Source organism: Phasianus colchicus, chromosome 2 (genome assembly GCF_987193195.1).
Source record: "Phasianus colchicus chromosome 2, bPhaCol1.hap1.1, whole genome shotgun sequence".
NCBI lineage: Eukaryota > Metazoa > Chordata > Aves > Galliformes > Phasianidae > Phasianus > Phasianus colchicus.
This window is the reverse complement of record NC_143437.1, coordinates 4,416,063-4,430,948: the sequence shown is the minus strand read 5'-3', so window position 1 is coordinate 4,430,948 and position 14,886 is coordinate 4,416,063. Positions and strand designations below refer to the sequence as shown.

The window sequence follows — 14,886 nt, the reverse complement described above, 5'->3', positions numbered from 1 at the left end:
TGGATACCTCCAGATAGTGTGGCTCAATTCCTTTGCCAGTTAAACCCCAGCTATACTTTGGCTTTGCCCACATGACTCAACCCTCTGTTTCTCTACTTTGACAAGCGTATCCATTTATAGAAAATGGAAATGTTTAGCCATTTTCCCCCTCAAATCTGTGGGAGGATTAAATGTCTACTGGAAAACGTATCAAGGAATGTGGTTGTTGTATAGCTCTGGAACAGATCAGCAGATCTGTTCCAGTGAAAAAGTGGATTTTCCAAGGGATTTGCTCACCTGTATGCCAACATAACTCAGCAAAACTAAGGCTGTCATCCCTTTACATGACTGAAAAGTCCCAATGAATACTTCTGGCCATCTATTCTTGCAAAAAGATCCTAAAATCTGACAATCTCACAGATCAAGGCCCTTCGAAATACAACCCACAAAGCAAACCCTGCAGCAAGTGCACAGCACAGTTATAACACAGCTTGATTCAAATACTCACTTCACTCAAATTCAGCTTCCAAGCAGCTGAATGTGTTTATAAATAAAGCAGCAAAAGCAAGTCACAAAGTGACTCCAGATCTAAAACCTTCACATTGCCAAATTTCGATCTGAGGATGTTACAGCAAATGAGCACTGTGTGCAATGTGTGCGACTAAAGCAGATGCTGTTGGCCCTTGCAATGGGAAATGGTTCCTCCCTGTTAAAAAGATTTCTGTGCATTGCTTTCCCCAGCTAGGTTCAAGGGTCCACTAGTCCCTAAGGCCAATGAGAACAGTTCTGGTCAAAATGAAGCTGTGTTCTCCCTTATGTCCTGCAAGGCTACCCTAACTGAAACACATGATGAGAGGCTTGTAAATAGCCAAGACATCATGTGCACTTGTCCCTGCTGACCCAATTTCATCTCAATGTGAACTTGGCTCTAGAAACACACTCCAGCTGCCAAAAAAGATGAAGATGATTACAGGTGAGCAAGCTGAGTGTACCCGTTGTTGGATTAACTCTAACAGCCTGTACTTAAAGTGTTTGTGCCAGCTAAGTGGGAAACGGGTGAGAAGAAAAACTGTTCACAATATTTCTAGCAGACCAAGAAGAGTGGCTCAGCAAGGAACCATGGAACAGAATCATACAATCAGTGAGGTTAGAAAAGACCACTAAGATCACCAAGTCCAACCACTAACCCATCTCCACTGCCCACGTCCCGCAGTGCCACATCCCCATGGCTCTGGGACACCTCCAGGTGACCCCAGCACTCCCTGGGCAGCTGTGTCAGTGCAGAATCACTTCTGGAGAAGGAATTGTTCCTAACGGCCAACATGGACCTCCCCTGGCACAGCTTACAGCCATCCCCTCTCGTCCTATGGCCGTTCCCTGGGAGCAGAGGCCGACCCCACCTCACACAGCCTCCTTTCGGGTCGTTGCAGAGAGCCACGAGGTCTCCCCTGAGCCTCCTCTTCTCCAGACCGAACAGCCCCGCTTCCCTCAGCCGCTGCCCATCACACTTGTGCTCCAGACCCCTCACAGCTCCGCTGCCCTTCTCTGCACACGCTGCAGGCCCTCGGTGCCTTTCCTGCGTCAAGGGGCCCAAAAATGACCACAGCAGTAGCTCTGGGTATTCCCCTGGACCAAGGGTATATGCTGTAGGGACACACAACCTACTTAAAAACGTTTACTTCAAAAAGCAGGTGTCAGAGGTGGAGCATTGCCAGTGTCAGTGTTGCTTCATCTCAGCTCCTGGGACCAGCTAACAGCTTGACAACATCAGCTCCTGTTCCCATTAAGAGAACATCTCCCTGGCTATAGGAAAAGGTAACTTCATTCCATTCAAGCACACAAATCTAGAAGAAACAATCAGAGTCTTTATTTCTGAATGCTTAACCCAATCACACTGCACTCTAGTTCATTAGCTTTGCTGTTAAAGCCTTTCTTCTACTGCTCAGCAGGAGAGACACAGCAACTTTCCAAGGCAGCAGTGCTTCACTCATGAACCAATGCTCCCAAAGTGAGAGCCCTAACAGGCTGCAACTGTAGGAGAAGCAGCATGCTGGCTCGTGCTCTCTGCCAAGTCTTCACTTTTCTTGAGGGGAAGGGAGGAAGAGAGCAATCAGCAGACAAAAGCAGTGTGGGAGCGGAAAGTATGAGCAAATTCCTGTCAAATTCGCTGAACTGTTACAGCTGGGGGAGAAAAGACCGTATTTCTGATATTCCTCAAGGATATTTTATTAAACTTGAAGCAATCTAATGTTTCCACAAGTAAAAGCGTGGTTATGCAACTTGCTCGGCAGAAGCAAATATTTATTTTTTGTTTTGCAAGGAAATAATTAGTTTTGCTTGTGGAAAAGTGATGTTTTTTTAATTGCATTTTGGTTCAGACAGGAAAGAAAAAACACTCAGCACATAGCCTATTACAGTCTGTATTGCTCACTCTGTGAGCAGTTACCTCCAGCACCTCTACTACCTACTATTCTGGTGTTCCATTAGGGCTACAAGAGCCCACCTTACACTGCACTCCAGTTTCAGGATCTGCTAGGCACTTCTGCCACTGCAGTGCTCTCCTGGCACAATGCTGAAGGAAAACAGGGAACACGGAAAGCCCCAAATTTCATCCTGTTGCAGTCTGGCAGCTGAACAAACATGCCAGCTTTTCTAGTATCCCCACCCTTATTCTAAGGCAGGGACTCTTCTGCAAGCTTCTTTTCTAGCATCAATAACATCTTCATAGGTAAAAAGCACAGGTCTCATCTACTGAGCGCAGTATCTGCACACAACCCTGAGCACATCTTGGGATGTCTATTTGTGAGCAAGTCTTCGGACACAAGGGCAAAGAAATCATTTACTTTCCAGCACAAAATAACTGCCACTCTTTTGGCTGAAAACTGTCCATTTGGGCTATGCTTCCACACATCCTTACCCAAGGCTACGTTCAAGGGAACAGAACCATGCTGCTCTGTTCTAACACAGAGGAGACAACATTTCTGATACGATGCATCAACTAGGAGAGCACCTACTGCTAAGAACAGTCTGCCTGTGCAGGAACCAAAGTGTGAGTGCAAAACTTTTCTCCCACAGCCAAGAAAAGTGGTATAACAAGACCACATTTTCTCCTCCTCCTTTCTTGAAGCCACATCATGTATCGGTCCCAATGGATCATCTCACTGCCTGCATACGCAAAATAAAGAAGAAGACTTCAGAAAGCACAAATTCACACAAGGAGTTTTGGCTTTTGTTTTGGTTTTAAAAATCAACATAACGCATACTTGTGGGTTAAGGTTTACAGTTCTAACCAAAAAGTGCTTTCTAAAGAAACAGAAATAAACATAAGCAAGCAATCTGGAAGAGTTGCTTACTTCATTGCCAAGCACTACAGATTACATTATCATAATCTGTGACTCACCAGAGTAATATGGATGAAAGGAAAAGTTGCTGTTGAAATAAGTGGAGGAAACGAAGAAATAATTGCATAAAAACTTATTTGGCTGTTAAAATTAAATGCTTTTGTGCCTGAGGGTCTAAATGAATCTACCAAGGTCTTTTCGTTTCTGTAGGAATCAAGCATTTCCTGCTATTACTGATAATGACATTAAAATGGCACACTTAAGCAGGACTGTTATTTGCAGTCTTTCCGGCACAGGAGCAGCAACTAGGCACATGAGAAGCAGTAATGCTGGGGGAAGAACATGATGACAGCTTGTCAGCAGAAGCATATGTCAGTCTAGTGAACAGCTAACTGGTGGTGGCACCAGGACCTCAGCGTGCCGCAAACAATTACTGCTCTGCTGGCGGGCTCCAGCTGCCAGCCCAAGCTCTCTGGCAGGTAGGGAGACAGAGAAATCCCCACTCCAGTCCTGCAGCTTCCTGGCAGGACTCAGGATGCTCTGGCTATGCATGGAGACCTGTGTTCTCCTGACCCTGAAGGGACCACATTCTCACTGCTGCACAAGCTTTCCAGTGCTGCAAACATCAGTTGTAACAGCCATTGCCTGGGTGAATCTAATGAGGTACAACACAGCAAAGTGCAAGGTTGGAGGAATCCCAGGCATATATACAGACTGGGCAAAGAACTCCTTGAGAGTAGCCCTGCAGAGAAGGAGCTGGGCATCCTGGTGAATGAAAAACTGTACATGAGCCAGCAGTGTGCACTTGCAGCTCAGAAAGCCAATGGTATCCTGGGCTCCATCAGAAGAGGGGTGGCCAGTAGGGACAGAGAGGTGATTGTCCTCCTCTACTCTGCTACCTGGAGCCCCCAGTACAAGGAAGTCAGAGAGCTGTTGGAGAGGGTCCAGAAGAGAGCCACAAAGATGATCAGGGGGCTGGAGCACCTCCCCTACAAAGACAGGCTGAGGGAGCTGGGCTTGTTCAGCCTGGAGAAAAGAAGGCTGCGGGGTGACCTCATTGCAGCCTTTCAGTACCTAAAGGGAGCCTATAAACAGGAGAAGAGTCAACTCTTGGAAAGTGTAGGTAACAGCAGGACAAGGAGGAATTGTTTTAAGTTGAGGGAGGGAAGATTTAGGTTGGATATCAGAGGGAAGTTCTTTACCGAGAGAGTGCTGAGGTGCTGGAACAGGCTGCCCAGAGAGGTTGTGGATGCCCCATCCCTGGAGGTGTTCAAGACCAAGTTGGACGGGACCCTGGCAGCCTGGTCTGGTATTAAATTAGGAGGTCGGTGGCCCTACATGTGGCAGGGGGGTTGGAGATTCATGACCCTCGGGGTCCATTCCAATCCGGTACAACCTGTGATTCTGTGATTGGACCATCCTCCTCCCTCCTTTGTTTCTCACACTAATTAAGTCATCTACAAGAGGTCACCAACTCACCAACCCAGGCAACTGACCTGCCTGGGGTCACCTTCCCTTGCTGCCATGCTGCTCAATTCCCTTCAGAGACCTTTCTCCTCAGAGGGCAGATCACCTCCAGGAGTCCGTCAGATATTTCTGGTTGTCCATAGAAGGAAGGCATTGAATCCTACTGAAAAGGATCAAGTAGCTTCCAATATAAGTTTCTAGACACATGATGTCTATCCTGAGGCAATCTATGAGCTTCTCTTCTCTCCACCCTACAGGAATCAACATCAGCACAGGGACCAGCACTAGGCTGTGGACAGACCTGCCCTACCAATTCCTGTCTGGCCTTTGGAGAAGCTCAGATCCAAAAAGAGTCATCTCAAATCTCCACCAAAAACTACTAGCCCAAAGCTGCCCACACCTGGCTGTGGAGAATACTGATCCTGACCTGTGGACTGCCTTCACAACTTGCCCTTGGAGCTGCCTCCTCATTACAAACATGCCTGACGACATGGACTCCTACTGAACCTGGCCACCATCTGTGGGCCTGCACTACAAAATCTGGACATCATCATCCCAGTTGGTCTGGTGACACACTGCATGAGCCACAGGGCACGATATAACTACCCCATTGCTTAGACATTTCTTTGTTTTCACATCACTGCTGCACTAGATCCTCAGAGACTTTTACTTACTCAAAGGATTATTTTCCAGTATACTCAGCAATTGATTTCTGGTATAACACATGAGAAAATATAATGCTTTTCCTCTCACACAAATCAAAAGGGTATAGGAAAATCCTGGCACAGCTCTCCTGTATGCACCATGCATCCATCAGATTTTCTCAGTGGTATTTAATAGTCATCAGAAAAAAAAAAAAGCTTAACTTTTGACAGCAGCAAGCTCAAAAAAATTCTGAAAAATGAAAGTATTCAGTTTTACCAAAACTGTAAAGCACACATCATCACACTAGTTTTTGAGCTTGAATGGATGATCTCAGATAATTATTAGTCCAGAATATAAAGTCTTTGCCTGGTTTCATCATCCTTTTTTTCTGCTGTGGCCTCCTGATTATGAGGCAGTCACCATCTTGGAGTTTTCCTGGCCTATCTTCCCCTATCTTCTGCATGCAGAAAAATACCACTCTGCTGCAACTGATCTGAAAAGTGGAAATGCTTGCTACAACACATTGAAATAGCCCACTTTTGCTCACAGCAGCCTTCTCCCCATGGAATCATAGAATCACCAACGTTGGAAAAGACCTCTGAGATCATCCGGTCCAACTGTCTACCTATCAACCAATATTTTACACTAAACCACGTCCCATAGTAACATATCTAAATACTCCTTGAACACCTCCAGGGACAGTGACTCTGCCACCTCTCCAGGTAGCCTGTTCCAGTAGTTTACCACTCTTTCAGAGAAGAAATTTTTCCTAATGTCCAACCTGAACCACCTCCCCTGGCGCAACATGAGGCCATGTTCTCTTGCCTTACTGCAAGTTGCACGGGAGAAGAGGTTGATCCCCATCTTGCCACAACCTCCTTCCAGGTCACTGTAGAGAGCTATAAGGTTTCCCCTGAGCGTAAGCTTTCATGATGTTCATGCCTTACCATGGTCAATGCAGGCCACGTTAAGTGCAGAGCTGCTGCTCCTGGAACAGAGGTCTGCTTTCCTTCATGACAGCTGACAAATTAAGTCTGGATTAACAGAAAGTTCCTCTGAACATCTTTAGTGCAAGCCGATCTCCAAGTTTGCAAGCACATGGACCTGACCCAAAGCTCAGCATTACATCAACTGAAGTCTTTTTTTTTTTTCCTGCTTCCAGTGGGTGACTCACACTGCTGAACAGGACTACATGGTTAAGTGATACTTTGCCAGAAGTAACATGAATACTTCTCTCTCTTTCCTCATCATTTATTTTAAGAAGAAATATTTGCCAAACCTAACCTAAAATCAGTGTTTAAACAATATAACTTTTCTGTGACGTGAACAAGTCTTGTCCAATTTTACTGTCTATCTCTAATTCCATGCATCTTCATACAGATAACATCAGGACAAGAGAATGAACAGCTGTCAAAGAATTACAGAATGGCTTGGGGTGGAAGAGACCTTAAAATCATCCAGTTCCAGCCCCTGCCATGGGCTGGCTGCCCCCCACCAGCTCAGGCTGCCCAGGGCCCATCCAACCTGGCCTTGGGCACCTCCAGGGATGGGGCACCCACAGCTCTCTGGGCAGCAGTGCCAGGGCCTCACTGTCCTCTGAGTGAAGAATTTACTCCCAGCATCTAACCTAAATTTCCCCTCTTAGTTTAGAGATGTTCCCACCTATGATATCACTATCAGACCATATAAAAACTTAGCTCCGCTCCTGTTTGTAAACTCCCTTCAAGTACTGGAAGGCTGCAGTGAGATCTCCCTGGAGCCTTCTCCATTCTGAACAAGCCCACCTCCCACAGCCTTTCTTCATAGGAGAGGTGCTCCAGCTCTCTGAGCATCTCTGTGGTCCTCCTCTGGACCTACTTCAACACCTTCACATCCTTCCTGTACTGGGGGCCCCAGTATAGTACTGTCAAATACACAAACAGACACCAAGGAGTCAAAAGGGCAGGGCTGGTCAGGTTTGACTACATGACTGAAAAATAAGGATGAAAAGGACAAGGGTATAAAGAATTACTCACCAGCTCTGTAAATGCTGACTGAGCATAGGTGTTAGCAAGAAAGCTTCTGCAGCATCGCAATATCAGCTACACCCAACAGATTTTTCAAAGGAAAAATAACAAGTCTCCTAATTGCCACCCCCAACACAGATTTATTTCCAAGTACCATAATGCTGGGCTCCAAGATCCCTGGGGTTCTGTGAATCAGGCCTACATAGCACAGAATGAGCACTGCATTTTAAAGGTAACTGCTCAAGGCTACCACACTATCAAGTCAATTGCAACAGTGTGACAGAGCGAAAAATTACAAGAAAAGGACAAAAAATTACAAAATACAGTCTTTAAGCTGGATTATGCCCATTTCAGCCCCTTAATGTCTCTACAATGTATGTTTCAAGTAAAAGTAAGCATAAAAACCTCAAACCTCTATTTGGAGCAGTTCTCACAATTAAACACTACTAGCTAGACCATTCAATAAGCTAACAGAAAATAAATATAGCAGATGGAAAATGTTGTGCTAGGATTTCAAGTAAGCCTGAAAACATACATGCAGTTAAATAAACAAAAAAATCCTTCTTTTAGCAAGCAAAAATGTGTTTACTATCACAGAACTACAATAGCTAAGTGATGCAAAATAAAAAGCACAACGCACTTCAAAATAAGGCATTTTATCTTCCATTCCCCACTCTCCAACAGGTAAGATGAAACTGCCTTTTTAAAACTCTCTCTTTTGCCTAGCTGTATGTGTTCATAGATCTAAATTTTGGGACTATATAGGAAAAAAAACATTTTAGAAAGCGTCTTCCTTCAAATCACATGGATTGGAAGGGACTTCTGGAGATGATGTAGTCAAACTCCCTGCTAAAGCACGTTCCCTACAGCAGGTAGAGCAGGAAAGTGTCCAGGTGGGTCTTGAATATCTCACAGAATCACAGAACCAAAGAGTCACAGAATGACTGAGGATGGAAGGGACCTCTGGGGGTCGTCTGGTCCAACTCCTTGCTCAGTTTCACAATTTGCAGAGATCACAATTAAGCTACAAAATATAGCAATCATCTGACTCTTTCAATAGGGAATTTTCTTACAATGATACCATTACTTGGCAATATATCACTTACCTTACAAAATTAGTCTGGAAATTTTGCACTACTATCAGCACATCAACCATGTATTAGAACCTCATTAAACTCTGGTATATATCTTCAACTTTTTAATTTATCGTTCTATAGAGTAACAAAATCTCCAGACAGAAGAAACAGTGCATATTTAACTTATATATAATCATCACACCACTTCGTTTTTAATTATAGATGACCCCAGAGAAGGAGAAGTCTCCACCACCTCTCTGGGAAGCCTCTTCCAGTGCTCCTTCACCCCCAAAGTAAAGAAGTTCTTCCTGGAACTTCCTGTGTACCAGTCCCAGTTTCTGCCCATTGCCTCAAGTCCTGTGGCTGCATACCATTAACAAGAGCTTGGCCCCATGCATTTCACTCTCACACTTCAGATATTTATAAAGTTACGAGATCCCCTCTCAGCCTTATCTTCTCCAGGCTGAACAGCCCCAGGTCTCTCAGCCTGTCCTCACACAGCAGAAGCTCCAGACCCCTCACATCTTTGTGTCTCTCTGCTGGACTTCCTCCAGAAGTTCCCTGTCTTTCTTGAACTGGTGAGCCCAGAACTGGGCACAGTGCTCCAGATGTGGCCTCACCAGGGCAGAGCAGAGGGGAAGGATCACCTCCCTTTCCTTGCTAGCTGCGTTCTTTGTAACGTACCCCAGGATACTAGTGGCCTTCTTGGCCACCAGGGCACGTTGCTGGCTCATGGCCAACCATGGTCCACCAGGACCCCTATATCCTTCTCTGCAGAGCTCCATTCCAGCAGGTCAGCCCCTAGCCTGTACTGGTGCATGCAGTTATTCCTCCCCACGTGTAGGACCTTACCCTTGCCCTTGCTGAACCTGATCAGGCTCCTCTCAGCCCAGCTCTCCAGTCTGTCCAGGTGTTGTTGAATGGCAGCACAGCCTTTGGTGTGTCAGCCACTCGGCTTAGATTTGTATTATCAGCAAACTTGCTGAGGATGCACCTCTATCCCTTCATCCAGGTCACTGATGAAGATGTTGAGTTAATTGAGATTAGACCCAGCTCTGACCCCTGGGGAACACCACTATCTACAGGCCTCCAACTAGACTCTGTGCTGCTGATTTAGGGAAGATGCAGCAGCTGAAGGCCAAATGCACAGAAAAGAATGTTCCATGGAGATGCTAAGAAGGATTAAACTATGTTAATTCATAAATGGCAACAGACACTGCAGGCTATACACCACATTTTTTATTTTGCTCCACAATACCACAATTTCAGCTAAATTGTCTCAATTTCCTCAAGCAACACTTTGAAAGCCATTGTAGGAACAGTCAAAGACAAAGAAGTTTACCATCCCAAGAAAAGGCAAAGAAGTTTGCTGACTTTTTGCACTTCTTGAGTACTACACTTAATTCAGATCTCTATTTTCACTTCAGTGCTAGAATCCAGGCTTCAGTACTAACATAAGCCAGTGAAAGAAGGTCCTTACTGCCCTCAAAGAATGTTCATTCAAGCCTTCAATCAGCTTCATTGAACAACGACTATCAGTGTCAAAATTATGCACTGATTTGAACCACTCTTTCTCTAGCTACATTTTTAAACACGAAAACTTTTGTTGGAAACAGCTCAGGTCTTCTCATTGTAAAACAGAAGCTAGGAAAACAAACAAACAAAAAAGCCTTTCTGTCTATGTGGAAGAATTCTGGAGGTGTGAGTGCATGAAGGGAAAGAAAAAGAGGGCTTTCACCCAGGAACTGGCTTTGGAACTATGAGGCTGTCCTGCACCTCCAGGTCTAGCAGTTCCTCCTCAAAAGCAACAGGACAAGCAGGCAGATCCAGCTCCCCAGCAGAGCTCCTATGTACATGGAAGGTGCTGCTCAGGATGAGCAACACTGTTTGGAATCCAACAAATCAAATCAGCCAACTGCATTTAAACAGGACATTTTGATTCTCTTGAATCAGCACCTTCTGATGGCAAAAGTGCAATTTCTTATATCTTTCATATCAGCTCTAACAACACAGCTCTTTGGGGATGACAACAGATGACAGCTAATGAGCACTCACAAAATAAAAAAAAAACCTTTATTCTCTCCTCACTACCCTTTAACCAAATACATAATAAATAATAAGTAAAATAAAACCATAAAACAAGAATTCTAGCTAGAGATGCAGTTAGTTTCAGAACAGGATTTTTGTCAGAAATGTTTTACTTCATTTTATTACAAGTTCTAACCCAAAATAGACAGAAGGTAAAATGCTTGATTTTATATAATTTCCTTATGATTTGACAGCTTACAGTGCAGACAGGATCTCTGTTTTCTTTCTGATGCTTTAGATGTAAACCTGAGATACTGGTATACATTAACTCTGCTTGGATGAAGTTAAAGTTGTCTTTGCCTAAGCAAACTTCAGCAGCCCACTTCCACCATCAGGTTCCATTTCAATTTCCTGAACAGATGTATCACTTTTTTGCAGAAAGACAGGCAGAAGCTGAAGCTGTATGGGCTTATAACCAGTGGCCCATTTTGTGCAGGGTTTAGAAACCTGGCATCTGAGTCACATGGAAAATGAAATTATTTGAAATTCTTCTCAAAGTACCACTAGGAACACTTTGCTTATTTATGTCTTACAGAACACAACCAACGTTCCAAACACAAACACATTTCTAAGCTATTAACCGTATCTCTTCCATCAACTCTTCTTTTACTTCTTTCATTTGCTGAAAAAGTAGAACTGAAATATTCTGCAGGTGGCCTGAAATCCCACTGGAGTCAACACATACATTCCATTCTTCAAAAGAGCTCCATTCCCATTCAATGCAATACAAGTCAAACACTTCTGACTGCTGTCCAGCATAGCTTTCACGATTTACACTTATATCCTAATGCTAAAAAAAAATTTAAAAATAAAAAAATAATAATTAAAAAAAATCCATGAAACAACAGAAGCAACACAAACTTGTTCATTCTGCCTTCTTACCTACAGTAATCCTAATTTGTTTGCCATCACAGGATGTATTCTGTAGTACTTCCACGACAAGTCAGAGAAAAAACAATAATTCACATCAGTATTTCTGCTCTCTCTCCTGAACAGTAAACAGTTCACTCCTGTGGTACATAACCTACATAAGCTCTGAAGAATGAAGAAACACCCTTCCGATCCCTCCCTTGAACTTTGAGGAAATGATACCCAAGCTCCTATGTGAAAAGGAAAAAACAAAGGACTGAACAGCTTATGGAGCTTTCCCTTTTTTTATTAGTGTTACATTTCAATGACTTCTGTTTGGGTAGAAATAAAAAAGATGCAATCAACTGGATGTGAACTGAAAAGATACCCCCTTGTTCTTTTTTCTAATATCCATGGAAAATTTTTTGCATATAGAATCACAGAATTATAGAATTGTTGGAGTTGGAAGGGACCCTTAAAGGCCATCCAGTCCAACTGCTGTGCACTGAACAGGAATACCTACAGCTCCATCAGTGCTCAGAGCCCTGTCCAGCCTGACCTTAAATATCTCCAAGGATGAGGTATCCACCACCTCTCTGGGCAACCTGTGCCCCACTGCCCATTGTGTAAAAAAGCCTTCTTCCTCATATCTACTCTAAATCTCCCCCATTTACTTTGAAACCATTTCCCCTTGTCTTATCACAACAGATCTTGCTAAAGAGTCTGTCCCCTTCCTTCTTACAGCCTCCCTTTAGATACTGAAAGGCTGCTATCAGGTCTCCAAGTAGCTCAGGAAATGTAATTTGAAAGAGCACATCAGCTCATCTCTCAAAGCTAAATAATCTTTCTACTCAATCAGTTAGCATTCTAGCTGTAGTTGGACTCCTGAGGCCGTGGGACACATAAAGCAAAAAAACACATTTGATACACGCTTGTGCTCACCTTCTCCAAAAGCACCTGTATCTGCAAACCAGCTTCAACCAAACGTAATGGAGCAATAGAGCTTCAAGGACATTAAGCTCCTATGATTTCATAAAAACAGGAGTCACAGAGATAAGAAGTACCTTGCTAAGGTTCTTCCCTGAGGAAAAAGCTGTATTATGCATTTCACATCAGAAAATCAGCTCAGAAGTTCAGCTGTGAAACTTCAAACTAAAATTTGTCTAGCCAATAACTTGCTGGAGCCACTAATACTAAATATAAGATTATCAACTAATGCTACAAATAATACTTGTACTAACACACATATTCACAATGCATATTTGATCACAACAATGGCGTGTGGTGTTCATGCAATAAACACTTAAGACTCCTTGGATGTCACAGCTTTTTGCACAAGCCTCACGCCTTGGCTATCAGCAGATGTGACACTTACACACTAGCTGACAGCACGCCTTCTCCTTAACCCACAGAGAGTTTGCAATATCCATATGGTCCACATTCACAAAGAAAACAGCAAAGATGTTTACAGACCTAAAAATAACTAAAACCTTTCAGCAATATAGGTGAAACCAATGCTCTGGAAGTAAGAAAGTCAACTGTGAGACTGTGGGGCTGGAAGCAACTATCATTCCTACCTGGTTCAGTGCAATTTCTGACATACAGCTTCCCCCCGTCCCCTGGGACTTCCGTCGTGTTGTCCTCATTTGCTTGCAGTAGCTGTCTCCCGCTCCACTTGCCATCATTTTCCACAGAATAGCTCAAAGCATCGTAACCTAAAACAAAAGAACAGTAGATACATGAGACTGTACCAGGAAAGCAACTTGTGATCCTGTTCCTGAATGCTTAAAGCATCTGTATGCCGTGGAAAGGAAGCGATTTTCCCACACTAAACAACATTGGTGTGGCCTCACCTTAAGTACTGCGTGCAGTTTTGGGCATCGCAGTACAAAAAGGACCCAGAGTTGGACTCGGTGACCCTTGTGGGTCTCTTCCAACTCAGGATATTCTGTCATTCTATGATTTTAAACCCACTGCTCTTTGTATTAAAAACAGCAGTGTTTCTTAAACCATACTGGAAAGGTACATCCTGTTCGCTCCACATTCCAGTTAGTCCCAAAAACTGGAGGAGTCTGGTTCACTCCTCCACAACTCCACTTATTGAAAAAGTTCTTAACAGAAGTGGGCCTAAGATCTCACAAGAAGTACAGAGCGATAATGGATTTAAAATCAGAGCATCCTCCATTGCTGCCTGGAGAAACAAACAAAAAGCACTAACCCCTGCACCTCAGTCCGTTAGCTCCATATCGGACAAACTGTCAAGTTTTGCACATTCTGAAAAGACATTTAAGCCACTTCTGCTTACAATTGCCATCAAGCTTGCTGCTGAATGAGGCCTAAGAGATGCAGTGTTTGACACAGAAGTCAAGCAGGCTTCTTTGTGAATCAATAATGTGCTCTGAAGGTGTTAGGAAAGCTCTCTCCCCTAAGAGCAAGCAGTTCCTTGTGACTTCAGATGGAGTTCAGAACCCACATAGTACAGAAAACAGAAGCAGGGGGACTGTGTCAGAGAGGACAGGGTACTGAGGCGTAAGAGCAATCACTGTTTTCAAATTCTGTTTTGTAATAAATGTTGGAACAGCTATTTCCACCCACCTGGTCAACATGGATCCATTTCAGTATCTCATCTCCAATGCAACCATAGTCACTGAAGTTGGGAAAGACCACTAAGGTCACCAAGTCCAGTGATCAGCCCACCCCACCATGCCCACTGCCCACATCCTGCAGTGCCACATCCCCACGGCTCTGGGACACCTCCAGGTGACCCCAGCACTCCCTGGGCAGCTGTGTCAGTGCAGAATCACTTCTGGAGAAGGAATTGTTCCTAATATCCAACCTGAACCTCCTCTGGCGTAACTTAAAGCCATCACTTCTTGTCCTGTCAGCATCTGATGATCCCAGAGAGAGGGCTCCTGAACATGTTCCCAACAGACCAGACACAGCTTTTCAATGCATTATGAAGCGTTTGTTCAGAAACATGAAGTAAGCAGCTTCTCTCAGAGCAGAAAGCAACTGATAAAAATCTTTATAAGGATACAACCATGTCCACTCTCAAAGTGGTTATTAAGCCCAAATGCACCGTTACTCCCATCCAGCACGGCTCTCTGAACCATACAGATCACAGGGAATGGGGCCAGAGCATCCCTCCGAGATACTTCAGCAGTCTTACCTACTTCAAATCATCAAGAAACACCTACTGACAACAGAAACTTTCTATTCAACGGATAAAGGATAAACCTTAGCCCAGCTGGTGCTACCCATTTTAAACCAGAGAGTCTGAGCTTACTCTCTATCATGCCTCAGCACGTGTAGTCCTTCAAACACGAGGTGTGCATTCATTTACTGACTTAACAGGTTCCAAACTTCAGCCATTTTGCTTTTACTTGCCAGTTTCTTTGCTAAGAAGACCCAGAGCTGATTGCAAACCACTGCATG

At 44.1% G+C, this 14,886-nt stretch overlaps 1 protein-coding gene across 1 annotated transcript in view; it reads right to left on the bottom strand.

Moving 5' to 3' along the window:
* SLC24A3 (solute carrier family 24 member 3) overlaps window positions 1-14,886 on the bottom strand; it is a 148,903-nt gene that overhangs the window by 111,819 nt on the left and 22,198 nt on the right. Inside the window, exon 2 of the mRNA XM_031603372.2 lies at window positions 13,029-13,166. Within this exon, the coding sequence (XP_031459232.1) occupies window positions 13,029-13,166 (138 nt within the window). The remainder of the gene's footprint in view (window positions 1-13,028; window positions 13,167-14,886) is intronic.